This window comes from Protomyctophum bolini (assembly GCF_963924005.1).
Source record: "Protomyctophum bolini genome assembly, chromosome: 2".
In the NCBI taxonomy this organism is placed as follows: domain Eukaryota; kingdom Metazoa; phylum Chordata; class Actinopteri; order Myctophiformes; family Myctophidae; genus Protomyctophum; species Protomyctophum bolini.
Genome location: NC_137863.1, coordinates 20,918,994 through 20,932,521, shown reverse-complemented (window position 1 = coordinate 20,932,521; position 13,528 = coordinate 20,918,994). Strand labels below are relative to the sequence as shown.

At 44.0% G+C, this 13,528-nt stretch overlaps 2 protein-coding genes across 2 annotated transcripts in view; both read left to right on the top strand.

The window, feature by feature from the left end:
* The window catches only part of LOC308332288 (DDB1- and CUL4-associated factor 1-like), a 38,463-nt gene that overhangs the window by 622 nt on the left and 24,313 nt on the right, over positions 1-13,528 (top strand). The window contains exons 2-9 of the mRNA XM_080788093.1: positions 2,550-2,704; positions 3,811-3,887; positions 4,434-4,493; positions 4,907-4,980; positions 5,510-5,623; positions 6,743-6,880; positions 6,973-7,614; positions 8,047-8,148. Of these exons, the coding sequence (XP_080644219.1) occupies positions 2,556-2,704; positions 3,811-3,887; positions 4,434-4,493; positions 4,907-4,980; positions 5,510-5,623; positions 6,743-6,880; positions 6,973-7,614; positions 8,047-8,148 (1,356 nt within the window). The 5' untranslated portion in view covers positions 2,550-2,555. The remainder of the gene's footprint in view (positions 1-2,549; positions 2,705-3,810; positions 3,888-4,433; positions 4,494-4,906; positions 4,981-5,509; positions 5,624-6,742; positions 6,881-6,972; positions 7,615-8,046; positions 8,149-13,528) is intronic.
* Positions 10,395-11,342, top strand: LOC308325766 (phosphatidylcholine:ceramide cholinephosphotransferase 2-like; the record flags this gene model as incomplete). The annotated part of the gene is made up of 1 exon (XM_080778449.1): positions 10,395-11,342. One exon carries the CDS (start codon positions 10,395-10,397, stop codon positions 11,340-11,342), a length of 948 nt encoding a protein of 315 aa, XP_080634575.1.

Sequence of the window (13,528 nt, the reverse complement as noted above, 5' to 3'; positions counted from 1 at the left end):
CTGATGAAATTGATATAATAAAATAATAGATGATGAAATTGATATAATTCCATGACATTGTCAGACATTTGTAGTAACGTGTCATAACTCGAAAACTTAGCACCACCATCACCATCTCACTCAAAAAATGTCAATGTGTCTTAACTTACATAAACAAGTTAACAACCTCAGATATAAATAAATAAATAACAGCCCAAATCTTTTCACAGCACACAGTGTGACCTGTGTGGCGTCGCAGGCTTCAATGGGTCACCCGTTTCGGTGTAAGTAGGCTGATTGCCATTGGAGCAGCTGAGTAGCTTAGCTCACAGACAGAGCACACACTGTACTGACTGCAGAGTTGATGAACGTTAACTGTCATGGCCACCTGTTGGAAGTTCTTCTAATCTAGGGGTCGAACAATAACTGTTTAATATGGCCTCATATTGATTAATCGAGGAGACCAATAAATAGCCTATATTGGTTGTGGCCAATGTTCATATAGTGACGAATATGAAAAAGTATGTTTTGAAATGTGTGGTTTACAGTAACAAACTTCTACATCACAAAGATTCTTCTATATTATGTTTGATTAAAACATCTATTATAAATCATTTTGTGATTAAAGGTCATACAAAAACTTGAACAAACTCAATGGACATTTTAAATGGAATAAAATACTAAATCGCTCCCAAAAAGAACACATTAAAAATACAAAACACAAAAACAAACACAAGATGGGCTTTTTTTTGCAAACTATTTAGTGTCGTAACATCCATACAGTATATGTGCATTTATGTTATTTATTTACTTTTTATAACAAAACAATTTGAACATGACAAAAATAGCATTTCTTGTTTTAAGCTTAGACAATAGGACCATTTACCATTTGCAGACATGTGCTCTTTTATGGCAGTTTTGAATGAGCAGTCCACTACATTGTGTGTAGGACAACAGCTGTCATCTGAAATTGAGTGAGTGCGCGTGTGAGAGTCTAACGCCAAATACCGCTAAGTTGAACTCTGCTAATAAACAAACCCCAGTGATTTACGTTCGGACACTGACATTATATGAAATCTACACGATTGTCACATATTTAATCAGGTCACCAATTTCACCATAACGCCACCATGCTGGAGTGTGCAAGTGTTCAGATTTTGAGTGTTTGGAATTTGGCTTAAAGGGACACTTCACCACTTTTGCAACCACATCTTATTTTAATGATGATGATCTATCTGGTTGCAAAAGGGGTGAATTGTCCCTTTTTAAGAAAAAGACTAAACGGGAATGGGAGAGAGAATCATATTATCACATGATTTTTGTAACTTTAGTATGCTATTTGTTTATGACATCTGAGTGGGTTACACAGCTGTAGCATGCTCTTTCTTCTCATGCGGTTCAGCGAAGGAACCTGCTTCAGTCCTCCTGGTGCTGCATGGGGTCTTTCCTGCGTCTGTTACACAAATACAGAGGAGAGTGTTGATCGGCTCTAAGTACTCATTAGGGGTGTAACGATACATTTTAACAGCGATATGACACGTATCACAATACATGGTTGACGATATGAACGATATTGGTTCATTATGGCGATACGATTTGATTATTTTAAACTAAGTAATTAAACCCCTCTTTTTATTTTTTCTTCTAAAAATTGCTAAATACCACGCACAAAAATGTAGTATTGATACAATCGATTATTTGCATAGCAAAACGATTCGATACATAGTCAATGTTGTAGTTTTCATTTCGATATACTTCGATTCTTGAAATTAAAATTGATTTTTCGATGCAGTTACTATATCGTTACACCTTAGTACTCATCATTGTCCACTGTCTGATAATGCTGCAGCAGACACTGTAGGACAGTGGTTCCCAAAGTGGGGTCCCCATGGCCAGGGGTCCTTGAGGCAGTTCCAGGGGGTCCTGACTCCCTGTGTGTGTGTGTGTGTGTGTGTGTGTGTGTCAGTGTGTGCGCGCGCTGCTGGGCTGGCGCATTGGGAGTCGGATCAACATATGTAATGAATTCTGTACTGGCCATATATGGAGCGTGTCTTGACTTGAGTGTACAGGGTTTAATGAGGTCAGATCAACATATGGACTGTCAGAACAGGAAGGACGGGTGGGATGGAATGGAATTTCAGAACAGGTCAGCTCCATATATGGAGATCTCTACGGGTTTGAGGTCAGATGTAGAGTTGCTGGCAGGCTCCATATATGCAGATCTAGGTGATGATCCAGTCTTCATGTATGCGTATGCAGGGTTAGAGAGGTCAGTGTTGTGATCTTCATATATGGAGATGGCCATATATGGTGGCGTGACGTGTCACAAGGTGTGATATCACGAGGCGTGACAATATATGGAGGCGTGGGGTGACTAACGGATGGGAGATGCAGGTTTTCATTCATAGTAAATTAAGCAAAAAACGACCTGTCGCAATACAGAATGCTATATTCCCTTTATCATCTCCCCTTTCCTTTTCCTCTATGTCCACTTCGCTCATCTACTTTGCTAGTTTGCTCCTGTGCTCTTTACTCTGTATGTCAACCCTCTCCCTTCTGCCGTCTCCCAGGGAGCGATGGCTTCCCCCGCAGCGGCTGTGCCATCAGCGGGCAGCGAAAAACCTTCCGTTCCCGTTGACGCCAAGGCAGAGCTAACCATCCTGCTGGAACAATGGGTACAGAAGCAGCAGGCCACAACAGAGGAGCTGGTCTCCATCCTTACCAAGTGGGTCTAAATTTGATTTCAAAAGTAAGATTCTATAGAGCGTCGAGGTCCCGCCCCCTTTCATGATGATGGCCCAGGAAATAATTCCCAATGCATATTTCAAAAAGTATTTATTTAAAGACCTTATAAGCGTCGTGCAAAGCCAACTCGAGTTGTGACGAACCATGACGACAAACACAATATTTTGGACCAAACTAATAATTACAAAGAAAAACAACAAAAGTGTTGAAACCTGCCGTTTTCTTCTTCTTTCTAATTATTTGTTTGGCCCAAAACATTGTGTTTATTGTCATGATGTGTCACAACTCGAGTTGGCTTTGTCCGCAGCGTAAACCTCTTTAAATAAATACTTTTTGAAAAGTCTATGAGGAAAATGAACAGGGAATCGTTTTCCGCGTCTCTCGAGGGGGCGGGACTGTGACGCTCTATAGAGCAGTAAGTAATCCCCAAACCTGGTTGTGCAGAGACACCCCCCCCCCCCCTGTGCATGACACAAGTGTTCGTAAAGAAAAGTGTGACAAAACAATACCTTATGAATTCTGTGTGTTTTTATATCGGATGTGAAATGCATCATTTATTCATCATTATCTCACATAAGAACAATGTGATTTAGGTTAAAAATCTGTAACGTTTCTCTTTTTAAAGGAAATAAATCTAGCATAAAACACTCACTAAAATAGATTGTAATTGTAAAAATATTGGTAATTTATCTTGCATCTGGTGATGTTTTTTATTTGATGGTGTATTTTCTTAGAAAGAAACTAGGAGTAAAAAAAAGGCATAATTCTATTCTCTTTTAAAGTATTGATTCTGGAATTCGAATTTGTAATTCCGTTGTTCCTACAATGACAAAGTAATTGAATGGGAATTTGTTATCAAAATAGTCTAATGCCTTTCTATTTAATTATTGGTGGTTGGGCAGATAAGGGTGTTTGAAAAATGCCCAAATTGTAAATTGTCTGCATAAAAGACAAAACAAAAGTATCCGGATGTTATCTGAAAGCCCTGAACTGACTTCAACACTTGAGGTGTCCGACATGTGACAGAAATATTTTGCTTGTGGACTTGTGTTTGTGATGACTTCCTGTCATTTGTTCCTGTGTTAGGACATCTGAGCTGATTGAGAGAGAGACCGAGCATTACCACAGAGCAGACCCTGACCCATTCGATGACCGACATCCTGGTACATATAATCCACTACAAACCATTCTTTGACTGCGTGTTTAATTTAACCCATTTTGAACTGAGCTCGATTTAAAAAATGGCTTCTAAATCTTAACATTTTTCAGAAAAACCTATGTTTCTATGTCAGTGGTGCTCAACCTTTTTCATGTCAAGGACCCCCAGAATTATCTCTATTGTCTACGGACCCCCATCTCAAAATATGTAGTTCCAGGCACCCCCCAGAAGCAAATATTTTAGTTAAAAATGTTCCCTCTGAAATATATATTTAATGATTTGCGCCACATTTTAACGATAAAAAGAAAAAGCAGATCTCGCTACGAGCTTGTAGATCTGCTATTTTTAAATAGCTAAAGTATAACAATGCTTAAAACACCAAAAGGGGTTCCCGTTCAGAATGGGTTAAGGCAAGACGTGGGAGAATATATCAAATGTGTGCTTTAGGGAGACAATCGTGCATAGATAACCAATTACATTTGTTGGAGATCAGACACTAGGGAATTGTTTTGTAAAAATTAAAATGAGAAGTCTGTGTCTTGATACCCAGGTTGGATGGTACCCCAGGAGTTAAGGTATCGGTTTGCCAAGACCGATGAGAGAAGAACCAGTTGAGTACATAGTGTATATGGAATCAAATGCAATTTGGTTCCTGTGTACCGTTAAAAAAAAAATGAAACTCTGGGTTCTTCCAGTCATTTTGGAACCTTCACTCCACTTCCACACTTGTGTTTCTTGAGTGAATTCACAAGAACCAATTCTTATTTAAATTTATAGCTGCAATACGGTAGTTAAAGTGTTACCGAAACTATATATTTAAGGCTATAAATGTCTAGCCTAGATTCCATTCCACTCTGGCAGCCACATATTTGTCTGGTTTCCAGGCTAGTAAATGTCAGTGTATGCTGGTGACTTTCTGTGTGTGTGTGATGAGCACGCAATGTGATGATTCGATTGGCTGAGTACCGAATGTGATGTATGATGATAAGTGCGCCCTATTACATGTGTGATTTTTCATTTTAGGGAGAGCGGACCCAGATTGCATGCTGGGACAAATCTTGAAGATGATCTTTAAGAACGATGATTTCACCAACGCAGTGAGTTGGTGCATTTTTGTTGTGTTTACAGAACCAAACGCCAGAAGCACTCCAACCACAACACTCTCACCACAACACTCTCACCACAACACTCTCACCACAACACTCCCACCACAACACTCCCACCACAACACTCTCACCACAACACTCTCACCACAACACTCTCACCACAACACTCCCACCACAACACTCCCACCACAACACTCCCACCACAACACTCCCACCACAACACTCATTCAGCAGGAATGAAAGGAAAATGTATCGTTTTATTGATAGAACTCCATATTGTCCCACATGTTTGTTCTAAGAAAATACTGGATGTCTCTCATCCAATGAATATGAGGGGGAGAGAAGGGTGATTTCCAATTTATTATGAAGACTAGCCCTTACCCGATATTGCCAGAGCAGCCTTTTTTGCAATTTAGGGCGGGAAGGGGAAAGCTCTTACAATGCACCACCAACAGCACATGGTTCCACCATACAGCTGTGTCATTGACTGACTGGTGTCCTGTCCTGTGTGCTCCTCCAGCTGCTGAACAGCTACATCATGACCAGCAGAGAGCTAGAGCTCAACACGGCGGCCTGTCGTCTGCTGCAGAACATCATGCCTGGCCTGGAGAGTGGCGTGGTGTTCCAGGAGAAGGTAGGACTCCATTTACACACACATTCTAACGTCATGCCTGGCCTGGAGAGTGGAGTGGTGTTCCAGGAGAAGGTAGGACTCCATTTACACACACATTCTAACGTCATGCCTGGCCTGGAGAGTGGTGCAGTATTTCAGGAGAAGGTAGGACTCCAAGTTTTACTGTTAAGGCCCTTTCAAACGGACAGTGATTTAACGTGGCTATAATTCATTTCCAATGAGACCTGTGTTTTCTTTCTGTACGCGTGGAGAAGTCGAGGGGCAACATCTCAAGCGTATTTACGTGGGCGTGGTCCCGTGAAATTGTCGCGCCACGCATGCTCGTTTCGTGCACTTGACTCACCAGACCTGGATTCTGGTTATCTTTTTTTTTGTAACGCGTGCGTTGTCGCGGCCCTCTTTGAGTAGACCTGAAGCAGACCTGTTGTTGATCCAGGCGACAACGTCTGCGTTCATCGCTGCCCGTTTTGAAAGGACCTTTACTGTAACTGATAATAATCTAGACTAGAGTAAGCATTTGAAACCCTGGTTCCCTAAACCTCCTGGTCCTCAGGGTAGGGCTGTCACGATTACACATTTAACTTGACGATTAATTGTCACACAAATAATTGCAATTTACGGTTTAATCGTGGGGTTTATTTTGCGTTGAACATTGGAACGCTACAATTTGTATTTCGTAATCACAAATTGCACAGGGCAGATCTTTCAAAAGAAATGACAAAATAGCGGAAATATTAAAGTGTTGTAAGCTTGTAGATCAGCTATTTCTGCTATTCAACATGTAAACGAGGTATTATTAGGTAATAATTGTGACAGGCTTACCTCAGGAGACCCACTAGTTTTTCTGGTTCTCTGTCCTACCTACGAGTTAACTACATCCACTTAACCCATTTAGACCTGAGGACGATTCTACAAATGCCTTCTAAATTCTGAAAGTTTTCTGAAAAACCCATGTACGGTATGTGTGTATATGTATGCATGTAGAAATAAATATTCGAGGCTCCGAGGCCCACCCCCAATTATTATTATACTGTAGCCAGAGTTTCTCTTGTGTGTGTGTGCATGCACCGGCTCTGTTAATAAATATCGAGGCGATCTCTGACTTGTGTGCGTCCGCAGGAGGGTCTGGTGGAGAAGCTGTTCAGCTGGGCTCAGGAAGCAAAGCGACCATTGTGTGTGTACGCAACCGGGCTGTTAGCCAGAGCCATGAGCAGCCAGGAGATAGCCGCCAACTACAGGAATGAGAACTCTCAGCTGGTCAGTTATATGACCACACACACACACACACACACACACGCACGCACGGTATTGTGAGAACACTGAAGTCATTTCACCCTGTCATACCTCAGGTACCTATAATGATCCGCCGTCTGCGCGAGCTGCAGTCCCTAGAAGCCAAAATCCACTTCAGTCCCACGGGGACCCAGGATCAAGCTCCCTGCACATCCACAGGTGACGGCAGGACGTCCCACACGTTACAGAACTCTGCCACGGCCACAGAGAAAGAGGACGAGGAGGCAGAGGACATGGAGGATGGGAGGGAAAGAGACGGCGAGACCGGCAGGTCGGAGCCGTCGTCCAAACGCTTTTTCCTCGGCTCGGCTCAGAAGAACGCCGGCATCGGCGGAAGTTCCGGTCTGGTCCGACCCCTCCCTCCCCTTTGTTACCAAGCCGGGGGTCCCTGGGAGACGGAGGGGAGGCCGAGTGGAGGTGGAGCTGTCGGAGGCAGGAGGAAACCGTTGCGGGAGAATGGCCGGAAGGCCAAACAGAAGCTGGACTTCGCTCCCTCCTCCTCCGCGTCGGCTATGGAAGACACCGGGCTGGAGAGACGAGTCGCCACAGGCGGCGAGCCAGCCAGTGGCACCTCCTGGTCGGAGGTGAGCTCCATCTCCATGATTATTGGCGCCGACTACTGCCTGTCACCGCTGAGCTCTGCGATGGAGCAGAGGCTGATCCTCCAGTACCTGACACCACTGGGAGACTACCAAGAGGTGAGAGTTCTGCTTTTCAAATCATGTCTTTAAAATCATGTCGGTAATTAATGTTGCACATTCACTATTGACAGCAATGGATGCATTTATAGTCTAATATTCCACTTAACATGAATATGGACAAGGCCAACAGAACCAAATTACCACAACTACCAGGAATAATCAATTGACCATAACTGCCAAGGCAGTCTGAATAAAAGGACCACATTGACCATGGCAGTCACTCAGAATCAGTTGCAGCACGGAAACGCGCACACATCTTAGGCAGTTTTATGACGCTATGGCGAGTGTTGATAATCGTATAAACTATGCGATTCGTCCTAATTAATAGAACTACACCTGCACACACAGCTGTCACAAAAACCCAGGCCAAAACAGGAATGCTTATGTTTGTGCTAATATTTCCCCCCTCCTGTCTGACTCTCTGTTCAGCTGCTCGCGGTCTTTATGCAGTTGGACACCAGAGATCTGTTGATGAACTACTTGGACTTCCGGCAGACCAGCGATGTCCAGCTTACCTTTGATGCTTTACTGGTAATTCTATTCTTACTGCTGCTGCAGCATGCTTTTAACACCCTTGTCGCCATGACCCACGGCACCACATGTTATCATAACTATCCTTTGATGGCTGAACCCGCCGCACGTGATCGCTTTATATCAGAATCCACCGGCAGAAACCAAACGCATAACTCTACTGCGCCCAGGTTGCTAGGCGGGTTGCTATGTCCCTCCAGGCACAAGGCGAAATGCGCTCATGCACCCCATTGGAATCCACTCATTATGATTTACTCCAAAAGCTGTCTTTTTGTCAAATCCGACTGGCGTACATAATAGTGATTTATTTTTATCCCATTGTGGCCAACATATTACCGTTTAACATGGCCAGCTGCTAGACTACAATATGCTCTACAACATATTACCGTCATATTACAACATATTACCGTTTAACATGGCCAGCTGCTAGACTACAATATGCTCTACAACATATTACCATCATATTACAACATATTACCGTTTAACATGGCCAGCTGCTAGACTACAATATGCTCTACAACATATTACCGTCATATTACAACATATTACCGTTTAACATGGCCAGCTGCTAGACTACAATATGCTCTCGGTTTCGTCTTTGTGAAGCGGGTGACACAAACAGAAGCGGGGCTTGATGTTGTGAATCATGGCGCCGAGGTACCATTAGACCACCAGAGGGCGCAGCTCTCAAAGTGTTAAGCATGAGCAGGAACGCTGTCAGTCATTCTCTCTGATACACCTATATATCATTCGTTCTCAAACCAAAATATGTTGTCCCAGGTACCCCCCAGAAGCAAAGATTTGAGTTAAAAATGTTCGCTGTGAAAGAATATATTTGTTTGTTCACGATTGTTCAAAAAATATCAGATCTACAAGCTCGTGCTATGACCTTGTAGATCTGCTAGTTTTCAACAGCCAAAGTATAACCTAATGCTTAAAATACCAAAAATGGGTTCCTACCAAAAATGGGTTCCTGCCAAAAATGGGTTAAGACCAGCCTTTGCACCCGAATTTGAGAAAGGTTCAAGGTTTCTTTATTTTGTAATTTGTCTTGGACCCCAAGGACCCGCCCTGCAGCATACAGATACAATACAAGACAACAAAGGCACACAGTGACCCGTACAACATTAACAAACCACACCCAACATACCTAGTGCAAAAGGGGAAGAACATCTCCTCATATTTGAAGGGTCATATTTGAGTTTGTTCCACTTCCTCCCCTTAATTATAACGGCTGTCTCAGTGGTATACGATAAGGTTTATATTCACCACTTTTAAAACTTAATTATAACGGCTCTGTCAGTGGTAAACGAATGTGTTGATGAGGTTTATATTCACCACTATTAAAACTTCGGATGACTTTTAAAAAGACGTTCGCCAAATTAGCTTTAGACCATTTTGCTTGAGTGAATTTTGGGGTCTTCAAAATAAAACGGGGAAGAGGGACTACAGGCTGGTTTTGTCACGATACTGGATTCCAAACTTTGATACGACTGGGTCCATGATAGATCGCCCGTATCATTTAGTGTGAGAGAGTCTGGACTCTGGAGTGGACTCTGGAGGGGAGGAGCTGCGCTGTGTGTGTGTGTGTGAGGGGTGTGTGTAGTCCTGTGTTGTGTGTGGGTGTGTGCGTGCTAGCCCGGCACATGTCTCTGGAGAGGTACAGTATCGATACACCGATACTATGGCAAAGTCATATTGAACCGTTTTTATTTTTTCAGAATCGATATTTAACGAAAAATCAATATTTTCGACAACACTACTACAGACCGAGTCAATGCTGGCTGTCACACCTTCATGCTGAAACCTATCCTACACGTCACGGAGTCTACCTTTCGGAGTTTTGCTTTCAGTTTCGTCCCAAGTGACTTGGAAAAGGGGGCTTAATACGTCATTTGTCAGTAAGGCCTGACGTCACACATCTGTATAGCCTATATAAGTCTGGTGAACCGCTCTATCCAGGCATTCTGCACCAGCCCAAACACTGAGAAGTTCTTTTGGCATTGAGGCTGGAGAGAGAGAGGAAAGAGGAAAGAACAAACCAACAGGAGTGACTGGTGAGATTTGTTTGGAAGAGTATTACCTTCAGCATTTAACCAACATTATACTGATCCAGAGTAGACCTGTCAAATATCTGGCCAATCACTTCTGTACCTCATCCAGCAGGAGAAGTCACATTTGAGTCACTGATCCCCACCTGATTGACTGAACAGCAGTGAAAGCATTTCTTTACCAATCCTTCCTTCATGGCGGCTTCTGAAGACTACGTCGACGACAGAGAGCCTCGCTATAATATCCACCAAGCCAGCCGTCACAGAGACGATGTCACGCTGTCGATCCCAGAGGGACACGCCGACGACCCGCTGCCCAACGAGTGGTGGAAGTTCGGCGTGGCCGTCCTCTACACCCAGCTTAACGTTCTCCTCAGTGGGGTAATCGTCACCGCGGTGCACGAGAGGGTCCCCGACAGGTCGGTCGGAGCCCCCCTTCCCGACAAGTTCTTCGACTACTTTGACACAATCCCCTCGGCGTTCGCTGCCTCCGAGGTCATCGGACTGTTACTGTGCATGCTGTGGCTCGTCCAGCTGCTGTCTCTGCAACACAAGTCCATCGTGGCCCGCAGGTTTTTCTTCCTGCTCGGCACCCTGTACATGTACCGCTGCGTCACCATGTACGTCACGACCCTGACCGTCCCCGGGAAGCACATCGTCTGCGCTCCCAAGTTGTACGACGACGCCACGGGGAAGCTCTGGAGGACGCTGAAGATCGTCTTCGGGGGATTCCTGACCATGACTGAGTCGGACACCATGTGCGGCGACTACCTCTACAGCGGACACACGTTGATGCTGACCCTGCTCTACCTCTTCATCAAGCAGTACTCGCCGCCGTCCGTGCCCCGCTGGTACCACTGGCTGTGCTGGTCGCTGAGCGCCACGGGGGTCTTCTGTGTCCTGATGAGTCACCAGCACTACAGCGTGGACGTCGTTGCCGGCTACTATGTCACCAGCCGCTTGTTCTGGTGGTACCACGCCATGGCCAGTACGCACGGCGTACAGGCAGGAGGGCCCAAAGACTACCTGTCCAGGGTCTGGTGGAACCCTCTGTTCGACTTCCTGGAGAGAAACGTCCGGACAACCGTCCCCGTCGTTTTCTCCTGGGAGAAGAAGGCGCTCTATCCTACAGACACAAAATAAAAGACATGTCAGTCCTGCAGACTCTACCCTACAGACACAAAATAAAAGACATGTCCGTCCTGCAGACTCTACCCTACAGACACAAAATAAGACATGTCCGTCCTGCAGACTCTACCCTACAGACACAAAATAAAAGACATGCCGTCCGTCCTGCAGAGTAGTGATGCACAGGAATATTCACATTTCCCAATATCGGTCTCCAAATTAGATTTCATTCCGTTGTATATGTACCATATAATACTAGTACGGTAAATGGGCGAAATGGTCACTGCATACTATTTTATATTAATTAAAAGCCACAAGCTCATAATGCCTTTAATAATGACGCGTGATGGAAAGAAAAAATCACATTCCGTGCTACAAACACACACCTACACACAAAGCTGTGCATAGGAGGGGCGCCCCTCAAACAACAAGAGAAAGGCACATTTATTTGTATAGCACATCTCAACAACTAGGCAATGCAATGTGCTTTTCACAAAACATTAAGCAAAGTAAACGCACTATATGAAGACCATTTGAATCCGGTAAAAAAAACAAATTAACTGAAAAAGAAAAAAGAAAATCCTCATAGATGGCACAGGTCAGATAGTAGAAATCGGCAGTCTGGTGGCACCATAACAGGCATACTGTGACGTCTCACAGCAATATGGACGCTGCGTTCATGAGGCATTTTGTTCAAAACTGACCATTCTTGCTAATCATCCAAACTTTTTCTGAGTTGCATCAGCTGAGTTGCATCAGCTCGGTAATAAAACAATCACACTTCTAGTGTCCATGACAAATGAAATAAATACAGACCTGCCTACCTTCCTGCATTTTGCATAGAAACCACGCAAAATGAAATAAACTACACAATTTACGGTGTGCAATAGTGCAACTGATTAGTTATCAGTTAATGGTAGTATGGTACACATCGGTAATGGCCACACCCAGGGAGGGCACCCCTCTGTGGATTCATCTATTGTCTATTGTTCAGATTTTACAGAGGCCAGTTTCGAATTGCAGCCATCCGTTGGTGCCCTTTGAGAGAGGTTTTGAAGGAGTCAAGGGATTCACATGTCTTAATGACTGTTGGTAGGGCGTTCCACATTTTGGTGGCATAGGAGCGAAAATAATTTAGTCCCTTGTTTGTGCCGAATCTGGCTTGTACATGGTTTGTTGCACTCCCGCTGGTGTTGTGGGTGTGGACTTTGTTTACATTAAGGAAGTATTTAGACAGGTACATGGGTATCTTGGTGGTTTATCGAATCTTGTGGACCAGACCCATTGCAAGATGCTGTACTCTGTCGTCGACCCTAAGCCATCCCAGCCTGTCAAAGTGGGCAGGGGTGAGGTGGGTTCGGGGGTGAGGCCAAGTAGGAGCCTGACCAGTTTGTTTTGGGAGGTCTGGAATAGTGCAACTGATTAGTTATCAGTTAATGGTAGTATGGTACACATCGGTAATGGCCACACCCAGGGAGGGCACCCCTCTGTGGATTCATCTATTGTATATTGTTATCTCAGTCTGAACAAGTAGGCAAGGCAAATAAATTGTATTTATATAGCACCTTCATACACAAAGTACAAAGTACAGCTCATTTAAAGCCCAGGCAAGACCTAGTTGACCAAATGGAACCAAATGGACCCACTCGTTCAGACAAGATGGCTCGGTTCAATATATGTTAAAAACATTCGCTCTGAAAGATTTGCGCCACGTTTTCACGATAAAAAAAAAATAGCAGACCTGCAAGCTTGTAGATCTGCTATTTTCAATAAGGAATGTTAAATAATTGTTTTTAAAATTGGACTTAAAATCGGCTATAGTTGGGAATTTCCTAATGTAACCTGGAATATTGTTCCAGGTTTGTGGTGCATATTAGCGAATGCTGCCTCACCATGTTTTGTTCCAACTATATGGGGTGAACAATTAGTAGACCAGCCCCCCCCCCCCCCCCGATGAAGGGTTCTAGGGGGCTCATATGGCTCCAGCATGCCTGAGATGTATAAATGGTAAAACAGTAGAATACTTCTCCATTAGTGTGACATTTTCTATATAACACCCTAAAAAAAGGCATGCGGGACCCCCGCCACAAATTGATGCGCCGCGCCGTGAATGGTGGTACTCAATATCCCACGGTTGGCAGGTCTGTAAATGTTTTAGAAGTATTTATATCCGCAATATTACATCTTACGTCATCATTTCC